The sequence below is a fragment of the Siniperca chuatsi genome, linkage group LG3, assembly GCF_020085105.1.
Source record: "Siniperca chuatsi isolate FFG_IHB_CAS linkage group LG3, ASM2008510v1, whole genome shotgun sequence".
Classification (NCBI taxonomy): Eukaryota; Metazoa; Chordata; class Actinopteri; order Centrarchiformes; family Sinipercidae; genus Siniperca; species Siniperca chuatsi.
Window position 1 is genome coordinate 4,536,861 of NC_058044.1, and position 23,131 is coordinate 4,559,991.

Sequence of the window (23,131 nt, forward strand, 5' to 3'; positions counted from 1 at the left end):
AAAGTTATGCTATTATGCTTTGTTTGTAAGATAGAGGAAACGCCTAGCAATATAACACGATAATATAGCACGTTTTGCGTACTAGTATCATAAACATTTTGACACAGACTTTGAAGCTGATGTTACTCCAATACCAATTCTCTTCATTGGTCTGATTGTTCTCTGCTGGTGAAGAGGTGTATAATTAAGGGAACTCAGACACCTGCAAAATCAGCAGCTACCTTCAGAGTGTGCATCATCTTCTGCAGAGTTTACGCGAAATGTGTGAACATGTGTAAGTGCATATTTGTGTGTGTGTATATGAGTGTGTACGTGTATGCAGCAAGTGTTAGGGGAGGGGGGGGATGTTCAGAGATTTGTGGCTAAGGTGAACGTTGTGTGTGTAGGTTTGTGTGTGTGTGTGAGAGAGAGAGAGAGCGAGAGAGAAGACAGAATACTCGGTCATCAGTTTTCTTGACAGTTTTACGGCTGCTGAGCTAGCAGGATGCTGTGGGATGTTAGTTAGCCCACCTCTTCACACATCAGACCTGTGTGTGTGTGTGTGTGTGTGTGTGTGTGTGTGTGTGTGTGTGTGTGTGTGTGCGTGTGCATGAGTACTGTATGTGCCTCTGTGTGTGTGTGTGTGTGCGTGTGCATGAGTACTGTGTGTGTGTGTGTGTGTGTGTGTGTGTGTGTGTGTGTGTGTGTGTGTGTGTGTGTGTGTGTATTGACTTTGACGCAACCTGGTTGACCTGTGGGCCTGAACGTGTTCCCATGTACTGTATGTGTGTGTGTGTGCATCAGTACAGCATTGGTATATGAGGTTATAATATGGATTGTGGATGTGGCCAGAAATTGAATTTTACCGTGAATATAAGGGAGCTGTAGCTGAAGGGATGAATATGTATCCGTCAATCTCAACCAATCAAATTATTAAGCAGGGATGATTTTCAGTACTATGGTTCACCAAAGTTTTCTACATACAGACATATTAGGAGAAATTGGTTGTAGACCAGGCACAAAGACCACCTTCTCTACCTCCAGTAGCTTCTATAGACCAGAATGCAATAAAGCCAGAACACACTTAGACCCTACAGCTAAATACAATACATTAACAGTCATAAGCTATGTCAGCATTATGTCTCCTATTCCACTTCTTATACCATTGTAGTTCCTCTGTCATACTGTGCTCAGCAGCAACTTAGGAATTCTTCCTCAATTCTTTTGGAAGTCAATTACATGCAGCAGTTATAGCAACAAAGGCTGAGCAAAGTGTACCACCACGATACGCATAGTTAGCTATGTTAAATAGGTGAAATCTGCTTATTTCTTTTAGTAGAAGGGAAAAAGTGGTCCCATTGTTCCCATCAAGGCTAATTGATATTATGTTGGCTTTGTTGACAGGCATTATGGGAAATGCAGGATATCACAATTTCAAGCAAAGGTAGACAAGATTGTTTGATTGTTGAGTCAAAGTGAATGCACTGGTACATGCCACTGAATAACTCTTTGAATACCTTGAAAATGATGGATTGATCATATCCAACCATTCCTTTATCAGTCAGCCAATCTGCCAAAATCATGGCACTAAGTCAAGATGAACCAAACCTAACCCAAATCTTGTTTGTACATTTATTTTAGTTAGTTAGTTTACTGAGGAGCGACCCATGGGGATGCCCCGATTCCATTTTTTCTCCTCTGATACTGATTTTGATATCTAAACTCAGTCTAGAAAATATTGAACATACGAATTAATGGCAGACAAGTGGATTTTGTTGCAGAAGTGATTGGATACGTTTTTATGGACGATTTGGTACTTTTTCCCCTGTGAATCAAAGCTGACTTCATCTGCCATCCTCCATGAAGGAACAATGTACACACCTTTCAGAGCCACCTTTAAAAACTCAAAATATAGATTATCTGTATTCCTTTTACAATAAATGGAGACATTCATATACACATTCATTTTTGACTTGTGCAAAATGTCAACTCTAAACCAGTGGAGGCTTCATAAAGTTGTCTTGTTAGAATTTTATAACAGTGACATAGAATCAGTATTCAGTATGCAATCATGTATAGCATATACATGGCCTGTATCTTAAGTCCAGTGTATTTGATCAGTGCATCACCAGAAGCCTTTCAGGGTAGATATGTTCTGCTCCTTCCGTTTTTCCTGCTGAAACATTCACTGCTGCCATTTAGACAATACACTTGGTATTTTCATGTTGGAACCAACAGTTTAGCTGGTGGCTCACTGAGCATGCTCGAGGCTCTCTCTCTCTCTCTCTCTCTCTGTCTCTCTGTCTCTCTCTCTCTCTCTCTCTCTCTCTCTCTCTCTCTCACACACACACACACACACACATATATGCACACACATACTGCAGCTGCTTCAGCAGAACTAAAATGGAGATGGTACATGTGTGTGTGTGTGTGTGTGTGTGTGTCTGAGCCGCTCCTTGTCTGCTGACAGTAACCTACTTTTATGGAGCCCACTCGCTCAGAATGATAAAAATACTGCAATTCTCCCTCCTCTTCCTCCTTCTCTCTGTCTATCTTTACTTCCATCTCCTCTTCCACCCGTCTCCGCATCCCCTTATCCTCCCCTCCTCTCCTCTACCCATCTCTCCCTCCATCTCTTCCTCTTTACATCCCCATTCCTCCCCTTTCCTCAGTCTCTTCCTGATCTCTCCATCTTTCCCTCATTTTAGCCTTCATCTTACACTTTGTCGTCTTCTTCCCTTCCTTCTTTATTTCCTCTTTATGTCCATTACTCCCTCTTTTTTCCTCTCTTTAATTCCCTTTCTCTTTACCTATGTATATCCTTCATTGCCATCCATCTCTTCATCCATCATTTCTTTGTTTGTTTTCTCATTACTCTTCTTCTTTTTCCATATACACTTGATGCTTTACCTTTTCTTGCCCGCCTTACTTCACTTTCTTCCCATCTTTCTCCGGTCTTCTCTCCCTTCTATTTCCACTCTTTTCCTCCTTCTTGATCTCCTTTTTTCTTCTCTCCTTCTTGATGCTTTTCTTACTTCCATTCTCTTTTCCACTTTTTTCCCTCCTGTTTTGCTCCCCCTTTGCTGCTTTTTTCTTTTTTCCTCCTTTTCACTTCATTTCCCCCTTTATCCATCCCTTCTTTATTAATATTATATTTATTTATTCTTCACCCATCTCTTTTTTTAATTCTGGTTCCTCCCTCTTCTCATTTCTACCTTTTTTTCATCTTTCACTCACTCTTTTTTAATCTCTTCTCTCTTCCTCTCACTTCTTCCCATCCTGGTGAGGAGAAGCTGATGCTGCAGCCGTCGGCTTGGTTGAGTTAAAATTGTATGATGGAGGCAGTGAGAGAGATGGAAAGGGAACAAAGGACGGAAAGAAAGGAAGTAGCGATGGAAAAGAACAGTAGAAGAGTATCTTCCGGCACAAGGTCCAGATTAAGAGGAAAGAGAAAGAGGCCTTAACTCAGGATAGCATGAGAAAGAGAGGGAGGGAAGATTAAGAGAGAAAGATGGTGGAGAGATGTGATGCCTTTGGCTGAATAAGAGAAATAGGGTTAGACGTGGTAGCTGCTGGAGCTTTTTTAAATGAAGGATGGATTTGGGGATTCAAGATCTGATGTTCAAAATTTTAAATAATGACAATTCCAATAATTTAAATAAATAAAGCCTACTTCTTTTAGTGGTTGTTTCTGATTATATCAACTAGATCATATTTTCCCACCTTTACAATATTAGTGGTTGCTGATTTGTTATTTCTGGTGGCTTCTTAGTCTTCACTGTTTAACACTGGGGGGACACAGGACGCGGAAGTGCCGCGATGCACCACGATGCGCCGGGAAGTGCTGCCCGCTTCCTTTTGGCGCCCAAGTTAACCAATTGGGTTGTTCAGATAGAGCGTGCCACAGCGCGGAGCTCCAGTTTCGACGTCCTGTCTAGTTTTTCCACGTGCTGCGAGCCAATCTGGCAAAACACACTTATAATTTATTATAAATGATATAAATTGATATTATATATGATATATAAATTATCTGATTCTGATAAATAATATCCCATGCTTGGCAACCCTTTTGATTTCTCTGCCCCTCTCTCTCCTGTTCACCTGGAGTGATTTCCCCCCACCCAAAATATAAAGATCTGCCCATCCATATTTATTAGAAATAGTATTACTGCTGTTTGCGATTGTGTTTTTTAAATTACGTACTTATTCCACACATTTGTCAGTTGTCTCTAAACAGAGAGCGAGGCAGGCCTGCTTGTGTGTGTGTGTGTATGTGTGTGTGTGTGTGCCCCTCCCTGCAGATCATCACACAAGGCGATCCTTTTAACTTTATTGCTGCAGAAGAAGCGACGCCCCACAGAAACACATAAAAAGCCTTAAGTTATAAATTCATGAACTTATTATAAAGATCAGCTCTTTATTGTGATTAGAAAAGAGCAGCGGAGCAGAATCGCTACTGCTCGCAGGAAAAATAACCTAGCGTGGCGCTTTGCGGCGTTTTCGCCTCCTGTGTGTCCCCGGTGTAAGCCAATAGTCAATTTCTTCCTTACTGTACAACAATCATCAGTTTGTTTTTCAACCAAAATCTCCAGTTGCTCATTTGGTGTTTTCTTATTTATTTGAAATGGAAACCTCAGTGGTACATTGTTAGGACTGCTGCAACTCTGCAACCGATGGTAACCAGTGAGTTTTTTGTTGTTCTTTGCTATTTTATTGCACTTTGTTGGATTGTTAGAGCTGTGTCATGATTTTAGTGAAAATGCTTAAATGCCCCAAAGCCGTTTTATGGGTAATAGAACAACAAATGCCAAAAATATGATTCAGAAAAATAAACAAGTTGTGAAAAAGGCAACATAAGAAACCAAACTTTTTGTCCTCTACAGCCGGTAAATTTACCAGCCACCACATTTAATAATTCAGGAGACGACTAGATTGTTAAAATAGAACAGGACTCCAGATGATGGTTGACCTACAAAAGCTGCTCAAGCAGAGATACCTGCCAGAGTTAAAATCAGCATAGGAGTTGTGGCTGCTGGAAGTTTCATATGTAAATTGAAAAGGGAGATTAGTTTTTATTTTATCACTAACTGGCACTTTTTGAGTTGATCTCAACCTGTTGTAAATATACATTTTAACATTTGCTTTGCATCACACATGATATTCTCGTGTGTTTTGTTACACACTGCACATTCTTATATTTTTCGATTTTTCATTAATTTATTTGTCTCTGTATATTTATATTTTTGTCATATGTTTAATAGATACATTTGTTGTCTTATCTTTTTTTGCAGTAATGTTTCTTTGCTGCCCAAATGACCCAATTCCCATGGCTATACTTAAAATCTGATCTAATCTAATCTAATCTAATGTAATTTCTGGCCTTGTCCTTGTAGACAGTGAATTAAAGTAAACTAAACAGAGGAGACAACTGGTCCAAGATGACTTCAGTGTTTTCTCCACTGGATTAAGATGAAATTTTAATAAACACTGTTGTGGCATTTTGTCATTTTGAAGTGGGCAGTTTTAACCAGAAGCTCAGCTGAAGCCATGATCTGAGCTGGTTCAGCAGTTATACAGTATGTACTATACTACGTGAGAGAGAGAGAGAGAGAGAGAGAGAGAGAGAGAGAGTGTGTGTGTGTGTGTGTGCGCATAGCTGTCACACCCTAGAGATGAGACTCTTTCCTTGAGTTGCATCATGGAAGATGCTGCAAGTGTTACTGTGTGTGTGTGTGTGTGTGTGTGTGTGTGTGTTCTGTGTGAATAATTTGTTTGTGTACTTCTGCATGCATGTGTGTGTGTGTGTGTGTGTGTGTGTTCTGTGTAAATAATTTGTTTGTGTACTTCTGCATTCGTGTGTGTATGACTTTTTATTTGTGTGTCAGAAGGTTTGTATTTGGCTATGGTTTCCATTGAGTTTGAAAATGGTGAATACAATGGCTCAGTAAAAAAGGAGAGAGTGACAGCTGTGTGTGTGTGTGTGTGTGTGTGTGTGTGTGTGTGTGTGCTAGAGAGTGAGAGAGAGAGAGAGAGAGAGAGAGAGAGAGAGAATCTATGCAGTCCTCATTACCAGCCTGCAAAGTGGCACAGCAGATATTCGGCAAAAAAACAAGCTTCTTCCACAAATCAAAAAGAGCTGGGGTCAGGGGAAAGAGAGAGAGAGAGACACACCCTTTTATCTTTCACATGTCTATATATAGCGGTTCATGAAGGAGAAGAGTGGAGCAGGATAGGAGGGAGGAGGGGAAGCGGAGGTAGAGGAGAGGAGGGAGAGAAGGCAAGATGGCTGAATAAGAACTGAGAGGAAAGAAAGATTTAGAATGATTTTCAGTGATTTTAGGATCTGAAAGAGAGAGAGAAAGGGGAGTGTTCAACCTGCTGAGAAACTGAAGACCAGTGAAAAGGAGGAGGCAGATGGAGGGAAAAACAGCAGAGGGAGATAGAAGGACGGCGAGAGACGAAGGAGAGGAGAACATGAAACTTTAAGCATGTGGGGAAAACTAGGTTGTTGCCACAGCTGCAAAAGCTGCAGAATACAGAAAATATAAAACTGAAATGAAATAAAATAAATGAAGCATAGTGTTAGTTCAGGCAGAGCGCTGAAGTAGCGCTTGTATTGGCCGATTGGTTGATCACAATCATTGGCTCATTCACAGCTGTGTGGCAATTAACTTACAATCATATTAATGCAGGTGTACAGCACAGACATTATAACCTGACACTTACCACTTACACTCATGCAAATGCAGTTTGCTGCCACAGCTCCCTCCACCACCACAACCTCCTCCTTCTGTGGTATTTCATATTGTTATATATATGTATTTCATACCTCAATGGGTCTGTTGTACTTGTTACCAGACCCTAAATCACAGATGGCTGTGATCAGGTGTGGTGGTGTTGTACTTGTGACCACACCCAGCTGTGATGTAGCATTGCACTAAAAAGTGCTATGGGACACAGGGTGTAGGTAGTTGTTTACTCACACGGCTGCGTCTTTGCCTCATTTCGCACTGAATCTGGAACTGTCTGTTTGCCTTTTTACATTGATCTTATATACATTTGTGTCGTCTCTTATTGTCACTTTGCATTCAGTCTCAACACACTTTAAAAATGTGAGTGAAGAAAATGCGAGCGAGTGCCTTTAGACTCTTGAACCTTAATTGGAGTTAAAATTTGGAGGATATTTGACTGCGTATATACCTGTTTCTTGCTATTTTTAAGCTCTGCATGTTTGTGAAGGAGGATGGAGAGAGAGAGAAAGAGCGAGTGCTTGCGTCACTCCCATAAATGAACTGACTCTTGCTGAGTCGAGTGCTACACAGTTTCATTTATTTGATAAAGCTTCATTTGGTGTGATTTAAAATCTCCCCCTCATCAGGCTCGGCTCCCCTAAAGCACAGCCTCAGCGCCATGCCAAAATGCCTCATCAGCTGAAAACACACACACGCAAACACACTTGAGTGAACACACACACACAGCCTGCGTATACACGCAGACACACGCACACACCGACAAGCAAACTGGTATACAAGGACATTTTTCACTGGATGACTTAGACCGAGGCATATTTAAATAGGTGTGGGTAGTTTTGTGGAGGTTTGGGCCTGTAGTGTGCAGACAGAGGAGGAATTTTTAACAGGTAGATAGTTTATTGTCTTCATGGAGGAAATTCTTCACCACAGTGGTTACACACACGCAACATTAAGCGGGGAACACTGAGACAGGTAGTTTTGTAAGGGTGTAGAGCAACTTATAAGTGTGGACGTAGTTGTGTATAGCAGGTATATGTTGGTGTCACCCTCTAATCCTCACTGAGTGGCCAAATGAACCCTCTATGCCTGCTGTGTTACGGCAGTACTGCAATACTGGGAGGAAAATGAATAGAAATCTGGAAAAGGTAAAGCCATTAGAATAAAATAATCAAATTTATGATGCACTGGTTAGTGGTCTGTGGACATGTACATGTACGTAGGGAAGTACAATAAACAAATCATAAGGCAGGATATGCATTTTATTCTGCTGCCAGTGGCTGCACCTGCAAGTGTTTATGAGGTATGGAAACACTGAATGACTAAATAGGCTAAAATATTCAGCTTTTTCATTGTTTGCCTTAAACTCGTTTAATATTGGGCTTCTTAAAGAAGTGTAAAATACATCTTCAACAATACATCATACATCAAATTGCTTGTTGCGTCTCACCAACAGTTCAAACCCCAAAGATATTCAATTTACTTTCAAAGAAGGCTAAGAAATCCAGCAAAAAAAATCACTTTTGATAAGCTGGAACCACGGAATATTTGGAATTTTTGCTTTCAAAAATGACCGAAATGATGAATCGAATAATATAATTGTCACAGATTAATATTCTGACAGACGAATCGATTGTTTCAGCACTAAACATATTTTTAGGGAGTAAAAGTGTACTGTACAGGGTAATAGTAAAGGTATTAATGTATGCGGGAGTTTGTTGTAATAGTAATAGGGTATCAAAGGGTATTAAAGTATGAGTGTAGATGTAAAAAATATAATCTCCATAATACAGCAATGTATTGGTTTGGAAGTGCTAAGGACACTTGCACAAAGAGTTCAGGTATGAAGGAAACTTCCAAAACAAGCAGCAACAATCCTGTCAGCCAGTCAGGACATGTCAGCCATCCTGGGGCCAAACTGGACTCTCCAGGGGACTGATGCAAAGACATTTCAGCTCTGGCCTCGCTTATCCCGAATTACCGGGACCAAAGATTGTTTGAGTCCATGTAACTGAGGTTTTAGTTTTACAAGGACAGAGCCTTAATGCTTAAAGGGTCAGTTCACCATAATCACAAAATGACTGTATTTGATCACTTACTCCTTGTGGTATGCAGCCATTTCGAAATATTGCCTGAAAAATGGAGCATGTGCATAAACACCAATCATCTCTCTCTATATATAATAAGTTAATACACTTGCTGGCAGAATCATAGTGTGTGTGTGTTTGTGTGTATACACAATAATAGGCAATGGAGCAAATAAAATATTGCTGATGTGGGTATTCCCTTTCTCCCTGCGTGTGTGTATTTGTGTACCAAAGCATTACCTGTGCATATCAATGCACTAGTTAGTTTAATAGTGTATGCTTGCATGTGTGTGTGCATGTTCATATGTTTATTCTGTTTGCATTTGTTTGTGTGTGTGTTTAATTGTTTGCTTTGAGTAGCCGAGATAAAGAGTGAAAGGAGGAGGAGAGACTGTGTGTGTGTGTGTGTGTGTGTGTGTGTGTGTGTGTGTGTTCCTCTCTCGTTAATTAAAATGGCTTTCTGATGGCCACAAACAAGCTCTGCCCTGCCAAATACACTGACCTCATACACTCTCTCTCTCTCTCTCTCTCTCTCTCTCTCTCTCTCTCTCTCTCTCTCTCTCTCTCTCACACACACACACACACAGATTTTTGCAGCGCTCACCAATAATACTGTTGCCAAAAATTTCAGCTCTCTAATTACTTCCGATTCAACTAATCTTTCTTTCTCTCTCAAAAAGAAGGAATAGGGTGAAGTGGGAGACAGAAAGTGAGGAGAAAAGAGGGGAAGATAAAATGTGGAGGGGGTCAGCAAGGGATGGAAGGAGGAAAAGAAGGAAGGGGTGAATAATAATAAAAGAAGTTGAAAGAGAAAAAATGTGAGAGGAAGAAAGGAAAATCAATAAAAAATAAGGAGAAGTAGGAGAGGACAAACTGAAAGAAAAAACAAAATGGAGAAAGATGACAAAAAGGGGAGAAAGAGCGAAAGATCTCACCAGATATAGACTGCAGGGAGGTGAAGAAATGGGAGGAAATGAGGGGGTGGGGGGGTTACACATATGCACACACACACACACACAGAAGCAATGTTACCTCCAGGTTGTTAGGCCAGGAGAGTGTGTGTCTGTTGAATAATAGATGGTGTAGCAGGGTAGCATATAGTCTGAACACACACTGCATCTGTGGGCTGCATACGATTACTGTAAATTGATTTGCAACAGAATCCAGCAAGTTGTTGGTTACTTATCATGATTTGAGAAAGAAAATTAAAATGGAATGAAAACCACAAACATTTCACAATGAGTCTGAACACAGGATGGCAGCACATTAGCAATGTGCTAGCTGTGCGTTGTCTGCCAGATATTACAATTAAAAAAGAAGACTGGCTAAAAATGTGGCTAATTTACTGAATATCTATTCTAACGTTATAGGCTTTACTTAACTTTAAGTTTTAGGGTTCTCAAAGTTTTTACAAGGGCAATAATAATCTCTGTCGAGAACTAAAGACCTAGCTGATGACACTGAATATTCAGCTTCTCCTCTCCTCTTGTATCCTAAACCCAATGTATAACTTTGTTTTTTTTAAGCTGAAAAGATGCATGAGGAAGTATCTCTTAAATGTTAAAAAGAAAAGACAGAGTGACTTTTTCTTTACAGTATGGCGGAGAGGTGAACTCCAGAGGGAACAAAGTTGTCTGATGTTTGTAGTACATTACCATGACAGAGTGGAGAAAGAAGTTGATCAGCCACTGCACCTTTGTTGATATCAGAATTGATAACAACCTACAACCTAGCTAGAATCACAGCTGCTTTGAGGGCAAGTCAAAGTCTCAAGTCCTTGAGTACAAGTTTAAACGGGTATTCAGACCGAAAACAGCCTGCGCTAAAACAGTGCAGGGGGCTGCGTTGGTGTGGACATTAGATGTTTAAGGTACCAGTCAGACTTAAAATACGATCTAGGAAGTCCACTTTGAGTACAGATTAAAAACTCAGAAACTTTTGTTGCAACAAACATGAGGTAAGCAGTAGAAATACTCCAGTCACGTTACAAAGTTATCTACCAGGAATGTGCGCTTGCACATATGTGATTAGCCACCTTGCTGGATGGCATTGCGTTGCAGCAAAAGGGGAGCCTGGTTCAACTTTTTTGCTGGACGACCCTGCGTTGTTTTGCCGGAGCCCCATCCTTTGGCACCCCTCCTGCATCAACGGACCGGCTCCATTCAAACAAATGAGTTTCACACAGGGCTGCTGTGGGTCTGAGCGTGTCAAGACCGTCAAGACACAATCTTCATGAGCAAAATGAAAGACAAGATGCAGGTCTTTCAGGATGCTGACATGGCACAACATGGCATATATATAAGCCTTGTGTGCAGTGTCATGTCAGAAATCCTGAAGCCAGCTTGTCTTGAAGCCAGGTTGGTTTAACTGCATGGAATCCTTCAGTGTGCAACTGTTTTTTTAAAATTTTGCTTCTAAAGTCCTTGTTTCTGCACCTCAAAAAGTCAAGCGTGAATGAGTGTCGAGAAAATTAGAAAACAAAGATTCACATTAAATTGTATATATTATATTATCACTTTATTACCAGGCCTTTTAATTGTAGGCAAGACTTAGAGTGCATTCAACACAAGAAATTGTACATAATTTCAAGAACACACGCCAGAGTGCCTTTTTGTCCCAAGTTCTAAATGACATTCAGGTACATTCTACCCTGTCCACCGCTGCATCTTCCACAAGTAGGTGTGTGCGTTGTCTGCCAGCCAGCATGTGCTGTGTAGTTCAGTGTCGTCTTGTTAGTGTGTACTACTCAAACTGACCTGTCTGATCCTCTCACATCAACCAGCAGCCTCTTATCCCTCACACACACACACACAAACCGAGGCTGTCCTCCGGCCATAGTGTCAATGTCAACGTTGCATCTAGTAAACACGACAATAGACACATACTCCACCACACACACACATACAGACGGACACACACATGCAAGCTAACAGGATAATGACTGGCCAATTAGGCACAGGCTTGATCTGTCTGGATGTATCCAGTCATCTTAGTCCCTCCAGCGGCCATTACTCAGGCATGGACACACACACACACACACACACCGCACAACACATACAAATACACTTGACTGGATGGAGCGCTGTGAAAAGCTGGCTGCTCCACTAGGCGACCTCTGTGAGTCAGCCTATGTGTGTGTGTGTGTGTGTGTGTGTTTAGAGGGATTTTTTTTCACATACAGCTTTGATAAACTGACCATTTTCATTTTAAATGTAATAATGTCAGTCATTGCTGCCCTTCTGTTGCATCTGATTTTCAGGCTGCAGGAGTGCAGAAGCAGAATGTGATTTGGTGTGCTCACATAGTTAACCAAACTTCCCTCAAGCTTTTTTGGTTGTCTGTGTTTTAGGAAACTGATGTGTCTGAATTGATACCCACATACAGCAGTGGCATGCACATAAAGGGACAACAAGGGTTTACATACAGTGTAAAATCAAAGTCAACTACTGTACTGTAAGTTCAAGCGGAGTTAAGTGTATTTACAAAGACCTTAAAACAAACAGATGAGTCACAATATTCTTTGCAGGAAAACCAGAGATGCAAATACACATTAAACAAAAATAATAAGACCAACAAATAGTCTTAGTACATCTTCCATCCTTTATGTGTCTGCCAAAAGGATTTTGTAATTGAACATGATCATTGTGTTTTGAACTTTAACATAAGAGAATCAAATTGACTTTTTGGGTCTAAGAGAATGCCGGACAAATGATTTAATGCAATTTTTAAAATGTCATAACTCGTGGCTCAAGAAGCAGTCATTTTTTAATGCAATTTCACCTTTATTGGACAGTTTGACATTAGAGAGCACAAGAGAAATATATGGAGAGAGCAAGTGCAAGACAGAGGAAAATGTCACTAAGGTCCCCGGCCAGATTGGTATCTGGCCATCGGGACATCCTAATTCAGGGACATTTTAAAATACATGGAGAAGACAAACATAAATTGATCAGCAGTGGATTGAGCTCTCCAGTGTGAATGATTACAATGTACATGTATATGAGGTGTGTGTGTGTGTGTGTGTGTGTGTGTGTGTGTGTGTGTGTGTGTGTGTGTGTGTGTGTGTGCTACTTGTTGGTGATGTTGGCCTTAACTCTAGCTGCACTCCGTTTGAATGGATGATCCTCACCACCATCATTGCAAACTGCATCGTCCTGGCTCTGGAACAGCATCTTCCTGATGGAGACAAGACGCCTCTGTCTGAACGACTGGTAACACAAACACACACACACACACACACACACACATCAGTATATACAAACATGTGCACATAAGCACTATATGTACAGACAGAAATATACACAAAGGCTTGCAAACACACAGAGACAAATGACCTACAGTAGATACACAGATACATAGACATACATTCACAGAGCACACACATGTCCAAATAAACACACAATACACAATCACACAGGCGAATGACAGTACATTCTCACAGTAGTTGACATTTTATCTTATGAAAACTGCCAATTTTGTATCATATTCTATAAAGCAAGAAAGAAGTTTTCATTATTATCATACAGTCAATGCATATTACTTTAGGTACAAATAAGTACAAATGTTCCAATAAAAAATTACCGCTTACCCTTTTCATCTTTTCTCACCTCCCTTCCTCTCGACATTCCTCTTCTCTTTCTACTTTCCTCACCTAATCTATCGCGTTCTCCTTTTTTCATCGCTTCTCCTGTTTTCTCTCTTTCTATCCTCTTTTCACCCCTTTGCCCCTCTCCCCTCCTGTCTCCCTCCCCTGCAGGAGGAGACGGAGCCCTACTTCATAGCCATCTTCTGTTTTGAGTCTGGGATAAAGATCCTGGCTCTGGGTTTTGCGTTACATAAGGGCTCCTACCTGAGGAACGGCTGGAACGTCATGGACTTCGTGGTCGTGCTCACCGGGTGAGTTCACAGTAATACCTTAAATATAAGGAGGAAGGAAATATAATATTTTTCTATAACTTTTTTCTGTTTACTGTTTTATTTGTATATGTTATTCATATTAGTTTTACATTTTGTTTTTTATCTCAAAGTTTTTACTTGTTGTTGTCCACATGGTGCCTAAAGTGGATACTGAAATGTGTAGGATGTGTTTCCATGGCTACCTGCTCCACACCAGCGCTGGGTTAGTTGGGGCAATCAGGTCGAGGCTTTTAAAAAAATATAACATCATAGCTATGTACAACCAGAAGTGAACTTTTCTTCTGCTACAGTGCTACTGTGCATGACACAGCAAAGGGTTCAGACAAGTTTCTCTACATCGTTTAATCTTAAAGGATCCCTGTTAATATGGGGAAGCAAAGACCAACCTTCGGCACCAATGGCCTACTGGTCACTCTACTTAAGATTGCATGTGTGTATAAATGTGTGTGTGTATTTTCAAGTTTAAAGTGGCTGACTCATATATTCCTCATTCTTTCTTATGACCTTGAAAATATCTTTTCAATCTTTTGTGTTACGCATATTTTCACATTTGCCTATTGTTAGGGCCTTTTATTATCTGTTTTTATTTGTCAAAAAATATTGGGAAGTTTACTACTTTTACTAAACGAGTGACAATCAGATGAAAAAAACAATAATGCAAAAATCATTAAATTAGTGTCTCTGTTATTTTTTAAAACCAAAAGTATTGATATGAGTTGTATTGATACTCTTGTGCAATATTTTAGTTTAAAAATTCCCTATTTATTGATATTGATATTACTCATACCTCTATTACTGCTGTGCAATATCCTCCGTCTCATTATAACCTTAATAAGCTACACTTAACTTGACAGTTCATGCACTATTACCTTATACCGTATTATTATCATCAACCGGTAAACCCACTTGGTACTCCACACTTATTTTATTTTATACTTATACCCACTTGGTATTTAATTTATTTTATTTTATTTTCTGATCTGTATTATAGTGTATTATATTTTTTGCTAGTACTTCTATTCCTGTGTGCACTGACGTAAAGGCGAGCTGCTGTAGCAAAAGAGTTTCCCCCACGGGGATCAATAATGTATTTCTGATTCTGATCTGATTCTGATTCTGATTCTGATATCCTCACCACGAGAGGGTTCTGTCTAATGTAACCAGTGCTGAATAGAGACTCCTGGCAGCAAGAAGCAGAGGACAAAATGTAACGAATGGGAACATAAAATTTCTGTAGATATTAAAAAATAATGCGTATTGCCTACTCACTTACTACTTTATAGTGTGTGTGTGTGTGTGTGCAGGCAGGTGGTAAGAGTGGCAGTGTAACTATGTGTGTGTGTGTGTTTGTGTGTGTGTGTGTGTGTGTGTGTATGCATCTTATAGTAGCATGACTTCCTCTCTTTTCGATCTCAAACGCTCACACAGACACAGCAGAGGTCTGGTTTGACAAGGTGTGCATGTGTGATCAGGGCCACTCCCCCCCAGTTGCAGGCCTCCTTTAATGAGGACGGACACACACACACACACACACACACACACACACACACACACACACACACACACACACACACAGGCTGGATCAGAGCAGCCCTGCAGGGAGCAGCAACCAGGGCAAAGTAAAATGTCACTTCTCCAAGAGATGGGGGAGCGGGTTTGTTGTTATGGCAATAGATGAGAGAGTGGTAGCAGAGTTTACTCTATCCCTCTGTCTGTCTCTCTCTCTCTCTCTCTCTCTCTCTCTCTCTCTCTCTCTCTCTATCTCTCTCTCTCTTGTTCTTTCTCTGTTCAATTTAAATGTACATTATTAGAATGATATGCATAAGCATTTACTGTCAAAGCTAAAACAATAACTATCTCATATCAGATTACAATAGCAGCTGTGACAGTACTGATCAAGAAATACACTGCGAAAGCACCAGTGTTTTGTTTCTATTAAAGCTTCAAATATGTGACTTTTAATTTCTAGAAGCATGAAATGTGTTGTTAGCCCCACCCTTGTACCCTGTCAGTCCCTTCATCTCGTCACTCATCTTCACAGGGTGTTAACTGCTACCACAGTGTTGTAGAAGCACGCAGAACATGTAGCCAGTCCTCACTAAAGGTGTGTTGACTTGTTGCGATGTTTTTACCACTTTTGTTTTCCCATAGTTTCTCACGGGAAATGCACATGTGGTGCTCAGAATGGCAGAACAGAGCTAACAGAGCTCTGAGGGTAGGGGCCCCTGGGAGAGAGGTGTGTCAGTTATTTTGCTTCCACAAAAGTATAACATTATTTTTACACAACTTAAACTAAGGAATGGAAAATGAATGTTGAGCATGAAGGGTCATTTCTGACCTTGGAAATATATGACGAACAATTATTAACTCAAGGTCTGTTTACTTGATTTCGTCCAGAGAATTCAGCTTTCACATGTGGTTCGAAAGCTCCCAAAGAAATATAGTAAGCCGATCTTGAATTCTCTGAATATTGTTAATTTCTTGGGAGAAAAAATTATTCTGATTACTAAAGACAGTGACGCACCCCTCTTGGGTTCCCTACATTCCTCCCATTGGCTCATACTGCTCTGGTCCCCAGAAGGGAGGTCTGCAGTTGGACCCTCTTCCATCCAAACTTAAAAAATGGTTGTAATTTGCCAGTCAACCAATTGATAAGGCACAAGTACGTGTTGAGAGATTAGTTTGTGAGTGAATACAAGGAGCTTTATGTATTGTCCAGACAGATAAAGTATAACAGAGACTATATACAAGTAGTGTGGACTTAAATTACCTGGACTACCTTAAATTCTCAGTAAAAATGCCGTAGCCATGCTGATGAACAAAACAACCCCGCAGGAGAAGCGCTGGGATCTGGCCACACTCGGTACACGTAAAGCACGCTGGCCCAAAAAGACTTTTTCCCATACACAGTCATTATCAAACAAATGGCTATAAAACGATTAATAACTTTTTATGAGCATGAGAAACACACCATAATGACTCTTTATATTATAGGAATTTGATCACTTCAGTCCAATAAAATTTGGAGTCTAGAAGAGCTGTATCAGTAAATGATTTCATGTCATTTATGTGTGCGGGTAGCCAGCAGGAAGTCTCCAGTGGGCATGCTCTATTGGACAAAAAACACTGAAGCCTGCGGGAACCTGAAAAACTTTTATGGCATATGCACAGATAGTAATGAAAGGGGCACCATCTTGGAACACTATCCAGTTTTCTACATCAATGGAACTAACTAAGGCCGGTCGCTAGCTAATAAAAGGAAAGAAGCATTGAGGGTGGGTGAAATTACCTCTATATTGGCTCACATGATAAATTCAACATATTGTATATTTCCACAGCGCTAATTCCATCAGTTGTTGTTTTTTTCATAAATACTAATTTTATTTACTAATTATTTTCAATTGCTTCTACTTTGCCTTTTTTGCCTTTGCAGTTCTCACAGCATCATAGGTACATTAGGTAGAGAGGGAAATTAAGTTAATGAGAATCAAAATGATGACAATCATCTGCTATGGCCTTCATAGTCACCAGGTTTTAACCCAGCTTACCACCTATGGGAGATTTTGGATCATTGTGTTAGACAGCGCTCTCCACCACCATCATCAAAACACCAAATGAGAGGATATCTCATTTGTTCATCCCTCCAGTAGAGTGTTAGTTTTTCATTGAATGTGTCACAGATAGATAGATAGATAGACAGACAGACAGACAGACAGACAGACAGACAGACAGAGGGATCCCTGTGAGAGATGAAACCTCCCCTTTCCAGAGAAGCAGTAGAGTAGAGCTGTACTACTGCAGCTAGATAACAGAGGGAGGAAAAGGGAGGAGGAGGTGGAAGAAGAGGACACGTGACGATGTCTCTCCGTTCCCCTGGGCTCTGGGTAACAGAACACAGAGAGGGGGGGGATACAAGATGGGTTTGGCTGTTAAAGAAGGCGTGAGAGGGATGGAGAGAAGAGAGGGGGTAGAGCTAGAAGAGGAAGACCACAGGAAGGAGGGAAGAGTGATGGGTGCGGGGACGGGGGAGGTGAGAGTGATGTATGGAGAGAGTGAGAGAGAGAGATTTGGAGGAAGGATGGCAGGAGGAGGGAAGGCAAAGATGGAGATAGAAGAAGGGGGGAAGGGAGAGCGAAGGAAATGAGAAAGAGCAAACGCCGAAAGGAGCACACTCAGAAAAGGAATGAGTGTGTGTGTGAGAGAGCTGCAGTAACCTGCTTTTCCCTGCTCCCTATGATCAATCACTCTGCACAGCCTATATAACACAAACTCTGCTGTTAACTTGTGGTGCATAGACACACACACACATATATATACACACACACATACTGTATTTCGATACTGTGTGTGTGTGTGTGTGTGTGTTTACACACAATTACTATGCGTGTCCTATATTGCTAATTACAGTCATATTTCAAGTGTTCATGTACTGTATATTCATATAGACCATTTAAAATTGATGGCAAGTTCTTGGTATGAACACATGCTGCAAGAATCTAGCTTATGTTTCCTTGCTGTGTGTGTGAGTGTGTTCTTGTATTACTATCTATGTGAGGACCAACTTCAGACCTTGAGAGGGAAGACATATTTTGAAACTTCTCAGAAGGGTCATTTGAGGGTTCAGACTTGGTTTAAGGTTGCATCTCTTTCGCAATGTAGGAAAACTCACTGCTTTATTAGATTTCCCGACTGCCTTGTTTGGAAGTTCCTAAATTCAAAAATTCACACAGTCAATGACACTCATTGGTTAGAGAATGTATTATGTCAGTGAGGGTCCTTACATGTATGGTAGTACAAACATGTGTATGGAGTTCTTTGAAGTTAACGTGCCTCCTCCTCCTCCACAAGCTGTAGCTTTGATTTACTGTCACACAAACTTTTGCACACACATACTTACAGTATGTAGGTTGTTTTACAGTGTGTCTGTGTGTGTGTGTGAGTGATAATATTTACCTGCTGGTGGCCTGAAGATGGTGATGTCCATCTGTTCATCTACCCAACGCTACACATCATGACAACTACTGGCCAAGTCCCATTAAAGTCCCACCTGCCACCATTTTTCCCAGGTTTCTCCCGTATTTCAAGGCCATCTCCCGGTGCCTGTTTTTTTGTTTCTCCCGGGAAACTCCCGTAATATGCATGGCCCTCACACACTTTATACTAACTCCCGTATTTTGAAACCTAAATGTTGGCAGGTATGCATTAAATATATTATAAGAACTGGATCCTAGACTCCAAGATGGCACTCATTCACATCAATGAAAGTTGCTCAAACAATGCATACACCAAAATAGTTTGTTCTCTTTCTGTTTTGCTTGCACATTGTGCATCCCAACTTGAAATTATGTCAGACAGTTAAAAATAGCTATTTTAGGCTCTGATAAAGTTGTTTCAAATGTCAGATTTTCATGTATTAAAAATTCAGAATACAATAATATAATACTGTAATAATCGACCTTGTGTGTCATTCAAGGTGTAGCAATCAGTGTATAAAACACACTCACATCTGTTTTGTCCAGGTGCTGAGTCCAAAAAGTAGGTACTATCTTTTTCACAAGGACTTGCAACACTGTAGAATGCTCCCTTTCAAAATCAGTTTTTCTTTAACTTTTAATTTAATGAGAGTACAAAGTTTCAATTCAATTCAGTTTTATTTATATAGCGCCAATTCAGAAACAGAAGTCGCCAAACAGAAGTTATCTCATTACACTTTTCCTATAGAGCAGGTCTAGACCATACTCTTTATAATATTATTTACAGACACCCAACAAATCCCACCATGAGCAAGCATTTGGCAACAGTGGCAAGGAAAAGCTTCCTTTTAAGAGGCAGAAACCTTGGATAGAACCACTGCTGGTTGGGTTGAAGAGAGAGAGAGACAAGGTAAGAGAGCATACAGTAGCACAATGCAAATTACACAGAATTTTAAAATAATAATAATAATGTAATGGTAGTGGTAATATTAATATTAATTAAATAATAATAGGAATAATAATGATAGGAATAACAATGATAATAATAGTAATAAGACTAATAATAATAAGCAGTCTAGGCCTATAGCAGCATAACTAAGGGATGGTTCAGGACTCACCTGACCTAACTATAAGCTTTATTAAAAAGTAAAGTCTTAAGCCTGTTCTTAAATGTGGAGATGGTGTCTGCCTCTCGAACCCAAACTGGGACCTGATTCCACAGGAGAGGAGTTTGATAGGTGAAGGCTCTGTTCAAGTGGGGTAATAGGGTACTATGAGCTCTTTAAGATACGATGGTGCCTGACCATTAAAAGCTTTGTAGATGAGGAGAAGGATTTTAAATTCTATTCTGGATTTTACAGGGAGCCTGTGCAGAGAAGCTAATATTAAAGAAATAATATGATATGAAATAAAATGATCTCTTTTCCTAGTACTTGTCAGTACACGTGCTGCAGCATTCTAGATCAACTGAAGAGTCTTAACGGACTTATTCAGGCAGCCTGTTAATAAGGAATTACAATAATGCAGCCTAGAAGTAACAAATGCAGGGACTAGTTTTTCTGCATCATTTGAGACGAAGATGTGCCTGATTTTTGCAATGTTACATAGGTGAAAAAAGGCAGTCCTTGAAGTTGGTTTCATGTGGGAGTTAAGGGAGAAATCCTGATCAAAGATAACTTCGATGTTCCTTTTGGTGGTGCTGGAGGCCAGGCCAATGCCATCCACAGTAACTAAATCTTTAGATGATGTGTCTTGGGGGTGTTTGTAAGGTCATTTGTAAGTTTCACCAGTGCTGTCTCTGTGCTATGTTGCACTCTAAATCCTGACTGAAAATCCTCAAATAAACTATCGTTATGTAGAAAGTCACACAACTGATTGGCGACTGCTTTCTCAAGGATCTTAGAGAGAAAGGGAAGGTTAGATATAGGTCTATAGTTTGCTAAAACCCCTGGATCAAGAGTGGGCTTTTTAAGAAGACGTATAATTACAGCTACTTTAAAAGACTGTGGTACATAGCCTGTTAATAAAGACAGATTGATCATATCTAGTAAAAAAGTGCTAACTTAGGGTAAAACGTCTTTAAGCAGCCTAGTTGGGATGGGGTCTAAGAGACAGGTTGATGGCTTAGATGAAGAAATCATTGAAGTTAGTTGAAGAAGGTCAATAGGAGAAAAGCAGTCTAAAAATATATCAAGTTTTACAGCTGTTCCTAAGGTTCCTGTCTTTAAGGATAAATCGTTGCTGGTTGAGGGCAGGACGTGATGAATTTTGTCTCTAATAATTCAAATGTTATAATTAAAGAAGCTCATGAAGTCGTTACTTCTGAGGGCTATAGGAATACATGGCTCAATAAAGCTGTGACTGTCAGCCTGGCTACAGTGCTGAAAAGAAACCTGGGGTTGTTCTTATTTTCCTCTATTAATGATGAGTAGTAGGCTGCTCTGACATTATGGAGGGCTTTCCTATAAGTTTTAAGACTCTGTTGCCAGACTAAACGAGATTCTACCAGGTTGGTGGAACGCCATTTTCTTTCAAGTTTTCGCAATATTTGCTTTAATTTGCGGGTTTGGGGGTTATACCATGGAGCTAACCTTCTTTGATTTATTTTTTAGAGGGGCAATAGAGTCGAGTGTCGTCAGTCGAGTGTGACAGAAGCCACTCAAATCTAATAATGAGATAAATGTAGTACTAAGGCTATCATTATCAACGTCCACATGAATATTAAAATCACCTACAATAATTACTTAATCTGTTTTAAGGACTAAACTTGATTAAAAACTCTGAGAATTCAGATTAAAATTCAGAATGAGGACCAGGAGCGCGGTACAGGTTTGCTTTTCATCAGGTACAGAGGCATTGATGTCGTTCAAGGTTTCCCATTGACAGTTTTACAAATGTCTCCTTTTGATGGCAGTCAGAAGGGGAAAATGTTTTTTCCGCCACAGGGAATATTTTTTTCTTGCAGTACAGTGGTCAGCCACTGGGATAAATTGGCAGCAAAGCTGACTCTGCAACGCCATAACCAAATGTGTTACTGCATTTCCACGTTGTACAGAAGATGCCTCCAAATCGAAGTAGATTTCCATTAAATTTGCTAAACACATTCATGATAATCCCTTATGATTTTAATGACCCCATAACCTTTCCTGTAGTGCCACCTTCAGGACAAACTATATTTTTAGCCCCACTACTGGTAAGGCTCCAAGAATAGCTAAACCATAATTGTTTAGTCCAACACTTTCATAATGTGGTATATAACAAACATTGCAGCATCTAGCACCCGCTACAAGGGCTTCAGACTTTTAGTTTAGTTTGATTTTACGTGTTAATAGTGTCAGACTCTCTCTTTCTCACTTTCTCTCTCCTCTCTTGGTTTCTGGGAGAGCTTGTGCTTGTGCTGTGCAAGTCGTGAATGAGAAGGCTTCTGACACTGTGTTGTAAAGTGTGCATGTATGCGTGCATGCATGTGTGCTGACTTCATTCTTGGCAAAAACACTGGAGAGAGAGAGATGCTTGATGAGGACAAGAATTAATGAGAGAAGGAAAAAAGAGGACAGGGGAAACATACAGAGTGACTAGTGTATTAAGTATTCAGGGATGACTGTCCATTGATTTTCAGTGCCATGCTGTGACGTCACACAGTAATCTAATCATTGACGGTAGATTCTGGGCCAGTCAGTCAATGAGAGGACACCATGGACGTCCCTACAACTCTTCTAATGGATGTTCACAGAGACAGTGTTCAGAAATAGACCTCTCATACACATACAAGGTATATATTTTTAAACCTTATACTTATCCTTACATGTATATTTTCCAGAATGGGTGGTTCTGTCTCATGCTTTGAGATTGTTATAAAAAAGGGGTTTTTTTGCAAGTAAGTAGTGCTTTGACATTGTGAAACTGAGCAGCAAAAACAACATAGTTGCTCTTAAAGGAACATTCCCCGAAAGTATATCTTTTGAGTATCAAGCACTCACTTCTTGTAGACTTGAAAGGTGGCTGTGGAAGGCAGTGGCTGTAGTTGGCAACATACTGCATTCAACTGCTGTATTATGTAGTGGGAAAAATTAACAAAAATAAAATATTGGAGCAAGAAACGTGGTCAGGACATTCATAAGTGAAAGTCTGATTAAATAAATCCCCATTTCTTAGTCCCTAAAGAAAAAAGAGACTCTTTATGACCTTTCTGGAGTATGAAAGATAAATCTCAGGTAGTAGATAGGAGTCGTTGTATTCTAGAAATACCTAGTAATGCTAGTATACCATAACATAGAGAGTTGAATGACCTAGCATGTGCAATGTAAACATCCCATCCCAAATATGATCAAAACTATAATAAGACTCTAAGCCATCTACTGTGCATGTAAACATTGACAGTTCACATGTTGATGATGTCACAGAGTTGAATAAATTGGAAATAAAC

At 40.1% G+C, this 23,131-nt stretch overlaps 1 protein-coding gene across 1 annotated transcript in view; it reads left to right on the forward strand.

Annotated features, from left to right (window-relative positions):
* The window catches only part of cacna1ab (calcium channel, voltage-dependent, P/Q type, alpha 1A subunit, b), a 196,399-nt gene that overhangs the window by 75,990 nt on the left and 97,278 nt on the right, over window positions 1-23,131 (forward strand). Inside the window, exons 5-6 of the mRNA XM_044190125.1 lie at window positions 12,921-13,026; window positions 13,572-13,711. Of these exons, the coding sequence (XP_044046060.1) occupies window positions 12,921-13,026; window positions 13,572-13,711 (246 nt within the window). The remainder of the gene's footprint in view (window positions 1-12,920; window positions 13,027-13,571; window positions 13,712-23,131) is intronic.